Source organism: Bison bison, unplaced genomic scaffold (assembly GCF_000754665.1).
Source record: "Bison bison bison isolate TAMUID 2011002044 unplaced genomic scaffold, Bison_UMD1.0 scf7180017864512, whole genome shotgun sequence".
Lineage (NCBI taxonomy): Eukaryota > Metazoa > Chordata > Mammalia > Artiodactyla > Bovidae > Bison > Bison bison.
Genome location: NW_011495066.1, coordinates 1,641,258 through 1,654,225, shown reverse-complemented (window position 1 = coordinate 1,654,225; position 12,968 = coordinate 1,641,258). Strand labels below are relative to the sequence as shown.

Sequence of the window (12,968 nt, the reverse complement as noted above, 5' to 3'; positions counted from 1 at the left end):
ATCACCGACTTGATGGACTTGAGTCTGGGTGAACTCTGGAAGCTGGTGATGGACAGGGAGGCCTGGCATGCTGCGATTCATGGGGTCACAAAGAGTCAGACACGACTGAGTGACTGAACCGAACGGAACTGTAGTCTCTCAGTCGTGTCCGACTCTTTGGGACCCCGTGGACTGTAGCCCGCCAGGCTCCTCTGTCCATGGGATTCTCCAGTGGGTTGCCGTTCCCTTCTCCAGGGCATCTTCCCGACCCAGTGATCGAACCCAGGTCTCTTGGATTGCAGGCTGAGCCACCAGGGAAGCCATTTTTGCGTGTGTGTGTGTATATATGTAAAATGACCACATTTTCAAATAATATATTTGCATTTTATATACTGTTAGTCTTTTTAATAACATTTTGAAATGGTTACTTTGATGGATATTGTGTGCTGTCGTAATTGCACTGTAGCCAAACATTTAGTTGCCTTCAGAATTTGTTTTATCGTTAATACTGCAGTGAATGTTCATCCTTAGAATAGATTCTGTTTTCTTTTTATCTTTGAGATAAATTCCTTTCATTCCTTTGTTTCCTAAGAGTATTTGTTTTGCATTACTGAAATACTGCTTTTAGAGATAATTGACATACGTATTATCACTTCTATGCATTTTAAGACTCAAAATCTCTTTTAGGCAAAATTGTTTCATGAATTAGTTTTCAAAATTCTTACTTTTCTGAGGCACCGTTTTACTCAGTGTTATCAGCTCATGTGCCGGTATATGGATGCTGGAGCTCTTGTTCTGGAATTTTCTTCCAAGCTGCTCAAATTCATTCTGTAGCTAAAATAACATTACCAATAAGGTTTAGTATTTTATTACTATCATGTTAATTTAAATTTATTCAATATTACTAAAGTAACATTATGTATACATATTGCAACATTTAAATTAATATTAATTGATTAATTTTAATATTCATATTAACATTAAATGATAGAATTTATTTAATCTCTTATACAGTCAGCTCTCCACATCAGCGGGTTCTGCATCTGCAGATTCACCGGTCTGTGGGTCCCGTAGTCTTGTCTACAGTCAGCAGCTGGTTGAACCCAAGGATGCAGAACCCGCAGGTATGAAGGGCTCACTGTGGGACTCCAGCATCCATCCTTGGAATTTGGTATTCAAGGTGGGGGGTCCAATCCCCAGCCTCCAGTGGGTATCAGAGGATGACTGTCCTTACCAATTTAAAATTAGCATCGTACATCCATATGACATTAGTATCAATGAAATAACACATTTTATTATCGAACGTGTAAGCATCTCATCTAAGGAAAAGTTGAACATACGGGAGATGAAAGCATATCAGGCTCAGAGGAGTAAACCACCAACATCCTGACTTCTGAATGTGCACACATGTTGTACCTGTACTTGAGTTTATCCAGATAGGATCTTAACGACCTGTACCTGGCTTCCCGCAGTTAACAGTACATGGGGGACACTCACCCAGTCTCCTGCAGGAAGCACTGATTCATCCACTCATCTTGCTACACCGTTTTGTGCCCGGGACACCTCCAGCTGTGACGTTTCTTGTCAACAGTGGCTGGAGATTTGGTTGGCCCCAGTGATGGGCTGGGAAGAAGGACTTCCCTGGTGGTCCAGTGGTCAAGACATCACCTTCCAAAGCAGGGGTCGCGGGTTCCGTCCCTGGTCGGGAAGCTAGGATCACACATGCCTTGGGGCCAAAAGCGAAACGAAACATAAAACAGAAGTGATGTAGCAAATTCAATACTTTTCAAAGGATCTGCATCAAAGAATCTTAAAGATGGAAAAGAACAGCACCGTTGTGGACATCCTGTGAACACACCTTCTGAGTCACACATGTGCATACATATTCCCCCCACTCAGAGGTGAGACTCTTGGTCAGAGGACATAGACCCCTAGAAGAGTCTTGCACAGAGCTTGGACCATGCACCCGCCCACAGAGAGGTTTAGATGTTCTCCCCACAGTCTCCCCAAGTGGAGAATCCATCTTTTCCTCAGCTCAGCCCTTCTGGTACGTGTGTCGTGATGGCTCGCTGCTCTTTGTTCTTGCGTGTTGCTGCTCATCCAGGAGTTGAACACCTCGTCGTGAGTTTATTGGCGATGGGGCTCCTCTTTTCCAAAGCACTCTCTAGGTGATTTAGCCAGTCTGTCCTGCAAGAGTCCTTTATGTATGGGGTATTCGAGTCATGTGCTGGTTTCATCTCAGTTTCTTTCTACTTTTATTTCTTTCAATTTCCTGATAGTTCTTAATTTGGGGCTTCACTGGGCTTCCCTGGTGGCTCAGTTGGTAAAGAATCCGTCTGCAATGCAGGAGACCCTGGTTCAATTCCTGGGTAGGGAAGTTCCCCTGGAGAAGGGAAAGGCTGCCCACTCCAGTATTCCTGGGCTTTGCTGATGGCTCTGCTGGTAAAGAATCCGCCTGCAATGCGGGAGACGTGGATTTGATCCCTGGGTCGGGAAGATCCCCTGGAGAAGGGAACGGCTGCCCACTCCAGTACTCTGGCCTGGAGAATTCCATGGACTATATAGTCCATGGGGTCACAAAGAGTCGGACACGACTGAGTGACTTGCACTTTCATTTGGGGCTTCACTACTGGCTCAGACGGTAAACAACGTGCCTGCAATGCAGGAGACCCGGGTTCGATCCCTGGGTTGGAAAGATCCCCTGGAGAAGGGAAATGGCTATGCTGGTTTTACCCAGGTCGTTCCTGGTTTTATGTAAGTCTGTCTCTACTTTTTTTTCTTTTTTTTTTTCAGTTTCTTAATAGCTCTTCCTTTAAGGGATGATCAGTTCATCATTTTGCTTCCTTCAGGTCCACTGGGCTCCGTGTACTATGTGAGCACTCTCCTCACACAGGGTCACTCAGGTGCCCTCCTTACGTCCGAGGAATGTCGTTGCTCCATCTTTGCCTCTCAGCTGGCTTTCGTTCAGATTTCATTTCTGTCGTAAGGATCCAGCGTAGGGCATCCGTGTTCCTTTATTTTTCTTTCCCTCTTTTTTTCCCCCCCGCAAAGAAAAAAAATTTTTAATTGAAGCATAGTTGATTTCCAGCATTTTCTATGAAAATGATCATGTTGTCAGTAAATCATAAGAAAGTTGCATTTTCCTTTCCAGGCTTTGCACATTTTTGCTTCTTTGCCCTGTCTTCATGCTGGCTGAGACTTTGAGTACAATGTTGAATGAAAGTGATGGTTATAGACATTACGTTTGCTTGAAATTCCTTTCTGCCTCTTTCATTTCTGTTTATTCAAAATAAGGATCAGTCAGAAGCACTTTTTTCTTTGCCTTCTTCTGGGTTACTTGATCAGTTTACCAGTCGTTAGAAAACAGGTCTAACTGTTCCACTAGTAATATGGAAACAGGTAGTAGTAGTATTTACAAGTAAGAGAAACCACTGCGATTGAGCATCTCCAAGCAGCCATTGTATGTAAATAAAACACAGTTCACTTGTAGTACTCGGACCAGAGTAAGTCGGAGTTTAAGAATACGTTCTTAAGTAAGGGAAGAACTAGGGATCTAGAGATCCCCTAGAGCAGCGGTCCTGAACCTCGGATCTAATGCTTGGTGCTCAGAGGTGGAGCTGATGGAATAAATAATAAGACAAAGCACACGGCAAATGGAACGCCACTCGTGAAAGTGAAGTCGCTCAGTCGGGTCCGACTCTTTGTGACCCCATGGACTGCAGACTACCAGGCTCCTCTGTCCATGGGATTTTTCCAGGCAAGAGTACTGGAGTGGGATGCCATCGCCTTCTCCAGGAATGCACTTGAATCATCTCAAAAACCCATCTACCCCCACCCCCCTATCCGTGGAAAAGTCATCTTCCACGAAACGGGTCCCTGGTACGACCACGGAGGTTGGGGACCACTGCTCTAGAGAGAAGAGGAATCAAGACCTATCTCAACGGCATGCCCAAAGTGGGGTGAGGTGGCCAGGGACCCCAACAGTGACTGCCCAGACGAACTGGAGAACCCTGGGGAGCGCCAAGGCAGAGGCCCAGAGGAGCCGGGGTGGCTTCCAGAGGAGGGAAGGGGTGAGTGAGGTCAGAACCCCCTGGACGGCGTGTGAGGTGCTGGAGTTGTGGTCCAGCACATGGTCACTACGCACACCGAGTGACAACTCTGGAATCAGCCACGTCAGTATCTTTGCAGCAAGAGGAGAGGACTGGTTCAAAGGAGGGCTTCCCGTGCTGCTAGTGGTAAAGAACCCGCCTGCTAATGCAGGAGTCGTAAGAGACGCGCGTTCCAACCCTGGGTGGGGAAGATCCCCTGGAGGAGGGCATGGCAACCCACTCCACTGTTCTTGCCTGGAGAATCCCCTGGACAGAGGAACCTGACGGGCTACAGTCCATGGGGTGGCAAAGCGTCGGACACGACTAAGTGACTGAGCAGGCATGCATGGCTTGAAGGTGACCCGTGAACATGCTGTGGGCTGTGTGTCTTTAAAGCTCTACCTTAGGCTACTGATTTGAAAAGGAAAGACAGGCTGTGGATCGTGCCTGCCCACAGGACTGTGTCCTTGCACATTCGTGGCGTCACTGGGGTTTATGCGCCAGTCCCGGGGTGCTTGTGGTCCTCAGTGGAGATGCTCGTGCAGGGCATGGTGCTGGGCTGGAAGGGACCCCGCGTCCACGTTCCCACCCGCTGCTGCCCTCTCAGTTCCTCCCTCGAGCTGGGAACACACCCTCGGCATGGTCTGCTTTCCCGCCGTGGACACTGTGTCTGTCTCATTGAGATCTGTTCTGTGTACAAGTGGCCCAAAGTGCAGAGCTGCCCCCTAAGGCTCCCGAGGAGGAAGGTGACGCCCCACCCGGCAGCGGAGGTGGGCGGCGGGCCCATCCCCCTGCAGGTGTGGCCTGTGGCACCACGAGCTCAGTGTGAGGGAGGTAGTAACATGGAGCCGCCTCCAGAAACAGCTAGAGGAGAGCCCCCGATTCAGGCTTGAGGCTGCGTGTCAGGGGCCGGGGTCACACTGAGAGCCCGTGAGGATGCTCTGAAAAAGGGGAAGAAAGTAACTGTGCAAGTCGCTCAGTTGTGTCCAACTCTCTGCGACCCCATGGACTATACAGCCCATGGGATTCTCCAGGCCAGGATACTGGAGTGGGTTGCCTTTCCCTTCTCCAGGGGATCTTCCCAACCCAGGGATAAAATCCAGGTCTCCTGCATTTCAGGTGGATTCTTTACCAGCTGAGCCACCAGGGAAGCCCCAAAAAAGGTAAAAAAGGGGTTAAGTTTGTGGGTTCTGAGATGATGACGGATTAAAATACAGTGGCACGGGAGGCAAAAGACACTTGCTGTCCTTCTATCCGGGATTGTGAAAATGCTTTCAACTAGAGTTCTTTGTGTGTGTGTGTGTGTGTGTGTGTTAGTGGCTCAGTCGTGCGACTCTTTGCAACCCCACGGACTGTAATCCACCAGGCTTCTCTGTCCATGGAATTCTCCAGGCAAGAACAGTGGAACGGATTGCCATTCCCTAGAGTTCTTTCAGTTCATAAATAATTGTAATATCTCTTAGATTAGATTTGGGTTTTCCCTAGTGGCTCAGATGGTAAAGAATCCCCCTGCAGTGCAGGAGACGTGGGTTCTGTCTTGGAGTGGAGAAGATTCCCCTGGAGAAGGAAATGGCCACCCACTCCAGTGCTCTTGCCTGGAGAAGCTCAGATAAGACAGAGAAACCTGGCACGCTACAGTGAGCCCATGGAGATCACAAAAGAGTCAGACATGACTGGGGCAACTAATGCTTTTAAGAGAGATGTAATAAGTTTTTAAAAAAACAAACACATTAAAACAGCTTACTTCCTGATTAGCGGACAACGATACCTGTCACCGCAGGAAGCCAGTAACCCTGCATTTCCACCAAGGAGCAGCCACCCAGGATTTGCTACAGTGTGTTCATGGTTGACTTTCTAAACCCTAACTTGTGCGAGTTACAAGACAGCTGCAGACTTTATGTGAGATGCAGGCCGCTGTTTGGAAAAGCTTGGACTGCGAGTTGTGCCTGAAAACATGCTATAAAGGCCTGCGGGAAAGACAGGCAGTTCCTGTAAACTGTGTTTTGCAGTGTGGGTTTGGTGGAAGGCAACTGATCAACAGACACCTGCCGTTGAGAAGATGGTTTGTGACTCTTGGTGGCCAAAGTGAGGGCCCTCCATGCCTCTCAGGGAGACCCCAGGGTCGGGCAGGAGGCAGGAACAGTGCTCAGGAGGCTTGACCGTGCTTTCTGTGGTCGGGGAGGGACAGGAAACACTGGTCATTCTGGGGGTTGGCGGGTCTGGATCATCACAGTGGGCTCTGGGAAGTGGTGGTGATTTAGTCGCTCCGTTGTGTCCTACTCTTTGCGAGTCTGTAGCCCGCCAGGCTCCTCTGTCCATGTGGATTCTCCAGGCAAGAATACTGGAGTGGGTTGCCATGCCCTCCTCCAGGGATCTTCCCGACCCAGGGATGGTACCTGGGTCTCCTGCATTGCAGGCAGATTCTTTACCAACTGATCCACCAGGGAAGCTCAGGTTCTGGACACAGGCTGCCGCAGTTCCGTGGCCCTGGAGGGCTGATGAGGGTGGACCTGGTGACCCCAAGGGTGAGGGTCCCCCCTCTGAGGGGATGCTGGGGTGCAGGCTCTGGGTTGGCCGGTCTGCACAGAACATGGATGCCTGCAGGTGAGCTATCTGCTCTCTGGACATAAGGCCATCCCGGGGAGGGCCGTCCCACCAGGCTCTAGGAGGTCAGAGCCTCACAGATACAGGAAACCAAAGGAATCGTTAAATAAAGGCAGAGGGAACGCAGTGGGGTAGGAATCTAGGGTGTGGAGTCTGCTGAGCCAGCCACGGGAAGTGATTGGAAAGCCTTGGGTTTGCACGGAGATCCTCACCAAGGTGGGGGTCCGTGTCCAGAGACCCAGGGTGTGCACTCAGAGCCGGCAGCTTGCAGAGCTAAAGGGTGGGAGGGGCCATCGGATGTGTGGCTCAGTACATGCTCCTGTGAACCGTACTATAGGAACACATGGGTTCTTGGGAGACCTGGAGCCGTGGGTAACAATTGCACATCGCACAGCTGTAGCGCGGCAAAGTGGGGTCCACTTGGCTGCTCGGCACCGGAGACTGTGAGGACTCTGCTGTGCCCTGCTCCGGACTTGGCAGGAACTGGCCTATTCTCTGTGGTGCAAATCATGCTCTCCAATACGGGGCGGGGGGGCACCCACCTGTCCAGTGGGATTTTACATTAAGATGAAAAGTCTGATCCTTTCAGCGGCAGCAGCAAATGCTTTGATTTGCTTTGTGGGCTTGAGGGACGCAGGGGTTCACCACGTACAGAAGTGAGTTTGCTTTGGGGCACACAGGGGCGTCGGGTGGCGCCCTGCCCACCGCTACCTGCCCTGCTCAGGGCTCTGCCCACCCCTTCCGTGAGCTGTGCCCACGCTGTAGTTATCGCCATAACCGTCTCGTCAGTACACTGTGCTTCTGTCATGATGGTTCTGTATTCACCTGTATCCCACCTCCGTCCAACCTAACGTGGATGTCACCCACGCACGCTGTTACTTACCCAGACGCCTCCGTATTTCGGGTCCACGAGTCCAGCTGCCTCTGGGAGGTCATTTGAGCACAATGCGTCGAGCAGCAGCACCTGTTGAAAGAAAGGGTATGAATTCGCTCATCACTTGACTTCGTACTTTGCGTATAATGTACAGTTCTTCTCCAGTCAACCCATAGCTCTTGACGTCTGCCGTGTAAAGAGTTACAACCTCAACCCTTTTTAGCTAAACAGCGTTGATGCCTGCTTGGTATCTCTTTGCTTTCTGGTGGAAAAGTCCTCTTCTCATTTCCCAAAGTGCTCCAGAGCAAGTTTCCAGCGGACCCAGCACTCCATCAAAGACGTCTGAGCTCTGAAAACCTCCCATCAAACGCTTGGTTTGAGTGCGGCCAGGATGCGAGGCTGACCACCCCAGGGGTGGCAGGAGGGGGCAATGCCTTTCACGCCTGCCCGGGGACTCACTGGGTGATTGATAAACCCGGCCCAGCCTCTGTTCCCACACTCAGGCCTGGCTCTGGAGCACTTTTGTCTTTTTTTCCCACTCGGTCGATCGCCCAAAGAAAAGACACGAACAGAAAACGGGCTGCTCGGGGCGGAAGTGGAGACGTTACATAAGGGGCCCTGTTCTCTGGGTGCTGGGGGAGCAGGTCTGATTCTGCAGGGGTCACACAGGCAGTGAGGCTGGGGCGCACTCACTGCAGACTGTTCTCACCCTCGTCTCCTGAGGAGGAGACCCTGTGCACATGGAGCACACACGGAGCAGACATGGAGTCCACACGGAGTCCACAAAGCACACATGGAGCACACAACGAGCACACGCAGAGTCCACACCGAGCACACACAGAGTCCAAACGGAGCACACACGGAGCAGACATGGAGCAGACATGGAGTCCACACAGAGCACACATGGAGCACACGGAGTCCACACAGAATCCACACAGAGCACACATGGAGTCCACAGAGCACACACGGAGTCCACACAGCACACACAGAGCACATGCTGAACACACACAGAGCACACACGGAGTCCACACAGAGCACACATGGAGCAGACATGGAGTCCACACAGAGCACATGCAGAGTCCACACAGAGCACACATGGAATCCACACAGCACACACGGAGCACACACGGAGTCCACACAGCACACACCAGGCACACGCAGAGTCCACACTGAGCACACACAGAGTCCACACCGAGCACACATGGAGCAGACATGGAGCAGACATGGAGTCCACACAGAGCACACACGAAGCACGTGGAGTCCACACAGAATCCACACAGAGCACACATGGAGTCCACAGAGCACACATGGAGTCCACACAGCACACACACAGCACATGCTGCACACACACAGAGCACACATGGAGTCCACACAGAGCACACACGGAGCCCACATGGAGCACACAGAGCACACACGGAGCACACGGAGTCCATACAGAATCCACACGGAGCACACATGGAGTCCACAGAGCACACATGGAGTCCACACAGCACACACAGAGCACATGCTGAACACACACAGAGCACACATGGAGTCCACACAGAGCACATATGGAGCAGTCATGGAGTCCACACAGAGCACATGCAGAGTCCACATGGAGCACACACGGAGCAGACATGGAGTCTACACAGAGCACACACAGAGCACACGCTGAACATACATGGAGTCCACACAGAGCACACACGGAGCCCACATGGAGCACACAGAGTCCACACAGAGCACACATGGAATCCACACAGAGCACATGGAGCACACACGGACCACACATAGAGCACACACTGAGCACACACAGTGCTCATATGGAGTCCACACAGAGCACACTCGGAGTCCACACGGAGCACACTGGGGTGGCCAGGCCTTCAGGGTGAGGAAGGGCCAGGCGTTTACTCCTGCCCGACTTCAGGATTTCTTCCACCAGCTTCCTCAGAAATATGCAGGATTGAGAGACTCCTGCGGAATCTCTCTCATCACCTAGGAAACAAGAAGACGGACGCTGGGCATCCCCCATTCTCCTTGGGTTTCGTTACCATGGGTGCCACGGCTGGATTAGGCTCAAGACCTCTGTGGAGGCATCACACTGTCACTTTTCTCATGATTTTTTTTTTCCTATCTGGTTCTCGTATCTCAATTTACTTTTCCTTTTATGCTCTATTATGTTTCCCCTGACTTCATTCTTTTCCCCTACTCCATTCTTGAACATTTCTTTGATACGGACCGTTTTTAAAGTCTTCACAGAACGAGTGAAGCGATATCGCTTCCGTTTTACACTTTGGTTCTTTGGCCATGAGGCGTGTGGGATCTTACATCCCCAAACAGGGATGGAACCGACACTCCCTGCATTGGAAGGTAGAGTCCCAACCACTGGACCATCAGGGAAGTCCTGAGCTGATTTTCTGTTGAGGAAACAGCAGGCAGAATTTGGGGAGACCTCCGTCCTCGGCCTGGAGGGTGCCCGTCTGCATTGCCTGCAGGGTCCTCTGTCCCCTTCCTGTTCTCTCCAGCTTCAGGAATATCAGACCGTGAGCCCTCTTGCTTGCAGACTGTTTTTTTTTTTTTTCTTTTTTCGCTTAACTGTGTTCACCTTACAGATCCCGGCATCGGACAGTATCACGTGGAGTGGTTTCCGGAAGTCTGCACCCACAACGAATCTGCCAGGCTGGAGGCGTCCTCAGCCGTGACCCAGGTGAGGAGGAGGAGGCTTGAAATGGGGGTGCTCGGGGGCTCTTAGACGCACCCGCCCTGCGGGCACAGCTGGACAGGAAGAGGTGCAGGCTGAACGTGCCATGGGTGACTCAGTCACCGACCCGTTACCTTCAGACAGGTGGGGAGGAGACACAGCGTCACGTGTTCACTCACCCCTCATCCCTGCATGTTGCCAGCATGGTGGGGGGACCCTGAGACTCGGAGATTCCAGACACAGCTCACAAGGAGCTCCCAGGGCAAACGCCGTCAGCCTGGGAGTGTTTTATCTTAATCACACAGAAGCTCGGAATTCTCTTCTCCATTCTGAGTCGGAACCCCCTGTGACCTGAAGGCCTCATTTTCCCAGGGCAAATGGGAACACTTCCCAGGGTTTCTCTGCAGCCCTATCCCTCAGCCTCACCTTCAGCTACATCCCTACCTTGTGCCAGCTTGTGCTGGGGGTGGAAGACCCGCCCGTCCTGGGCCCCAGCACGTGCTCTTCTGACGTTAAGGGTCCCGGACACGCTCCCAGCTGCAGCTCTTGTATAAGGGTAGGAGGCCGTGACAACTGCATGCCTAGAATTGACCCATACACTCCCTAACACAACTTACCTACAGTTGACACACACACCCTAATACAACTGCTTGTCTAGAATTGACACACACACCATAACACAACTGCTCGCCTGCAATTGACACACCCACCCTAATACAACTGCTGGCCCAGAATTGACACACACCCCCTAACACACCAAGGGTAAGAAACCTCACACGGGCTTGTTACAACCATCACTATCAGCTTTCCTGTTCCTGCAAGGTTATATATGTAGTCTACACAATGTCCTGACAACGACATCCTAGAAGGGACACACACCCCCTGCCACACCAAGGGAAGGAGGCATCACATGAGCTTGTTCCAACCATCACTCTCAGCTTTCCTGTTGGTGTCGGGTTATCTACGTGTATACAAGGCCCTGAAAACAACACCCTAGAAGGGACACACACACACACCCTAACATACCAAGGGTAAGAAACATCGCAGGAGCTTGTTACAAATGTCACGGTCAGCTTGCCTGTTCCTGTAAGGTTATATATGTGTGCAGGAGGCCACGACAACGCCACCTTACAGGGGACACGCACATGCTCAAGAAGAGAGAAAAACAGCACAGTAGCTTGTTACAACCATCACTGTCAGCTTCCTCTTCCTGTAAGGCGACAGTCCCAGCCCCGTCAGCCCTCCACGGTTGAGTCTGGCCTCGTCATTCTGTTTAATCATCACACTCCAGCCGGAAGCAACAGAGAGAGCCCTCCAGAGAGGGGAGACGAGACACGGCTCCAGAATGTCTTCTCTGCCTTCAGGAAAGACTCAGGTCTAAACTGAGCCTGTGTCTGGGAGGAAGCCCGAGTTAGCTTTTTTTTTTTTAATAACAATTCCGGTTGATATTCACAGCTTTTCACCTTCCCTGTCCAGCCAGCTCCCCATGGTGGGTCGTGACGGTCAGAAAGGGGCTGCCGTGGACTGAATGCTTCCACCTGGTTGTTCTAGAGCCTGGGTGACACCCCCTTGCCCCAGGAGCAGGGGTCATGGTGTAAATCATCTCGGTGAGGACCCTGTGTGGTTTTTGTAAAGGCTGTATCGCACACACGCACACACACACACCCCCCCCACCACCACATACAAGAAGACAACCGCACGGGACATCATCGCATCTCCTGCCAAGTCCGTTCCCTTGTGAGAATTTTACAGCTGACGTGTTCTCTCTGTCTCCGTCTCGCTCTAGGAAAACTACATGATTCTTCTAGACCTGTCGTTCTCCTGCAAATACAAGGTGATTGTGCAAGCCGCGCGGCCCCAGGGTCGCTGGAAGGCGGAGAGCGCGTCCTTCACGACCCCACCGTGCTCCGCGCTCAAGGGCAAGGCCCACAAGCACTTCAGCTGCCCCGGCGCGGAGGAGAGTACGTGTCACCTGGAATCCCCAGAGGGGCGCGGCACTAGGCACAGCTCCAAAGCACGATTCACGAGGCCCTGAAACCCACAAGGGTCACCCCTTTCTAGACGGCCCTAGGACAGCCCTGTCTAAAGGGAACATGTATATACGAACACTCGCATAGCCTCCGAAGTCCAGCTGCACTTAGCCACCCAGGCTTTGCTGAAGGATCAGCCCTTAGAAGTGAAAGAGAAAGTCGCTCAGTGGTGTCAGACTCTTTGCGACCCTGGACTGTACAGTCCATAGAATTCTCCAGGCCGGAATACTGGAGTGGGTAGCTTTTCCCTTCTCCAGGGGGATCTTTCCAACCTAGGGATGGATCCCAGGTCTCCCACCTTACACACAGATTGTTTACCAGCTAAGCTACCACGGAAGCCCAAGAACACTAGAGTGGGTAGCCTATCCCTTCTCCAGGGATCTTCCCAACCCAGGAATGGAATCAGGGTCTCCTGTATTACAGGTGGATTCTTTATCAGCTGAGCCACCAAGGAAGCCCAACCTTGGAAGCCCAAGCCCTTAGAAGAGGGGCCGGTATCTCTCCCCGGGTGCTCTGGGGTGCACCTCGTGTAGCTCACTTGACTCGTGTTCAGCCCAGCCCCAGGGGCGTTACCCTTCACAGCCTTTCCATCCCCCATCTCCACCTTCCGCAGCCCTGGCGCACATCGAGGGACACTTATCCTCAGAAGCCCCGCCTGGGAGCTGGTTCTGGTCACTGCCGACGGCTCTCACCACGACCCCAGCCTTCCCCACCCA

General features: G+C 51.9%; 1 protein-coding gene across 1 annotated transcript in view; it reads left to right on the top strand.

Moving 5' to 3' along the window:
• Positions 1 to 12,968, top strand: part of KAL1 (Kallmann syndrome 1 sequence) — a 190,406-nt gene that overhangs the window by 170,506 nt on the left and 6,932 nt on the right. The window contains exons 10-11 of the mRNA XM_010829905.1: positions 10,134 to 10,228; positions 12,009 to 12,183. Of these exons, the coding sequence (XP_010828207.1) occupies positions 10,134 to 10,228; positions 12,009 to 12,183 (270 nt within the window). The remainder of the gene's footprint in view (positions 1 to 10,133; positions 10,229 to 12,008; positions 12,184 to 12,968) is intronic.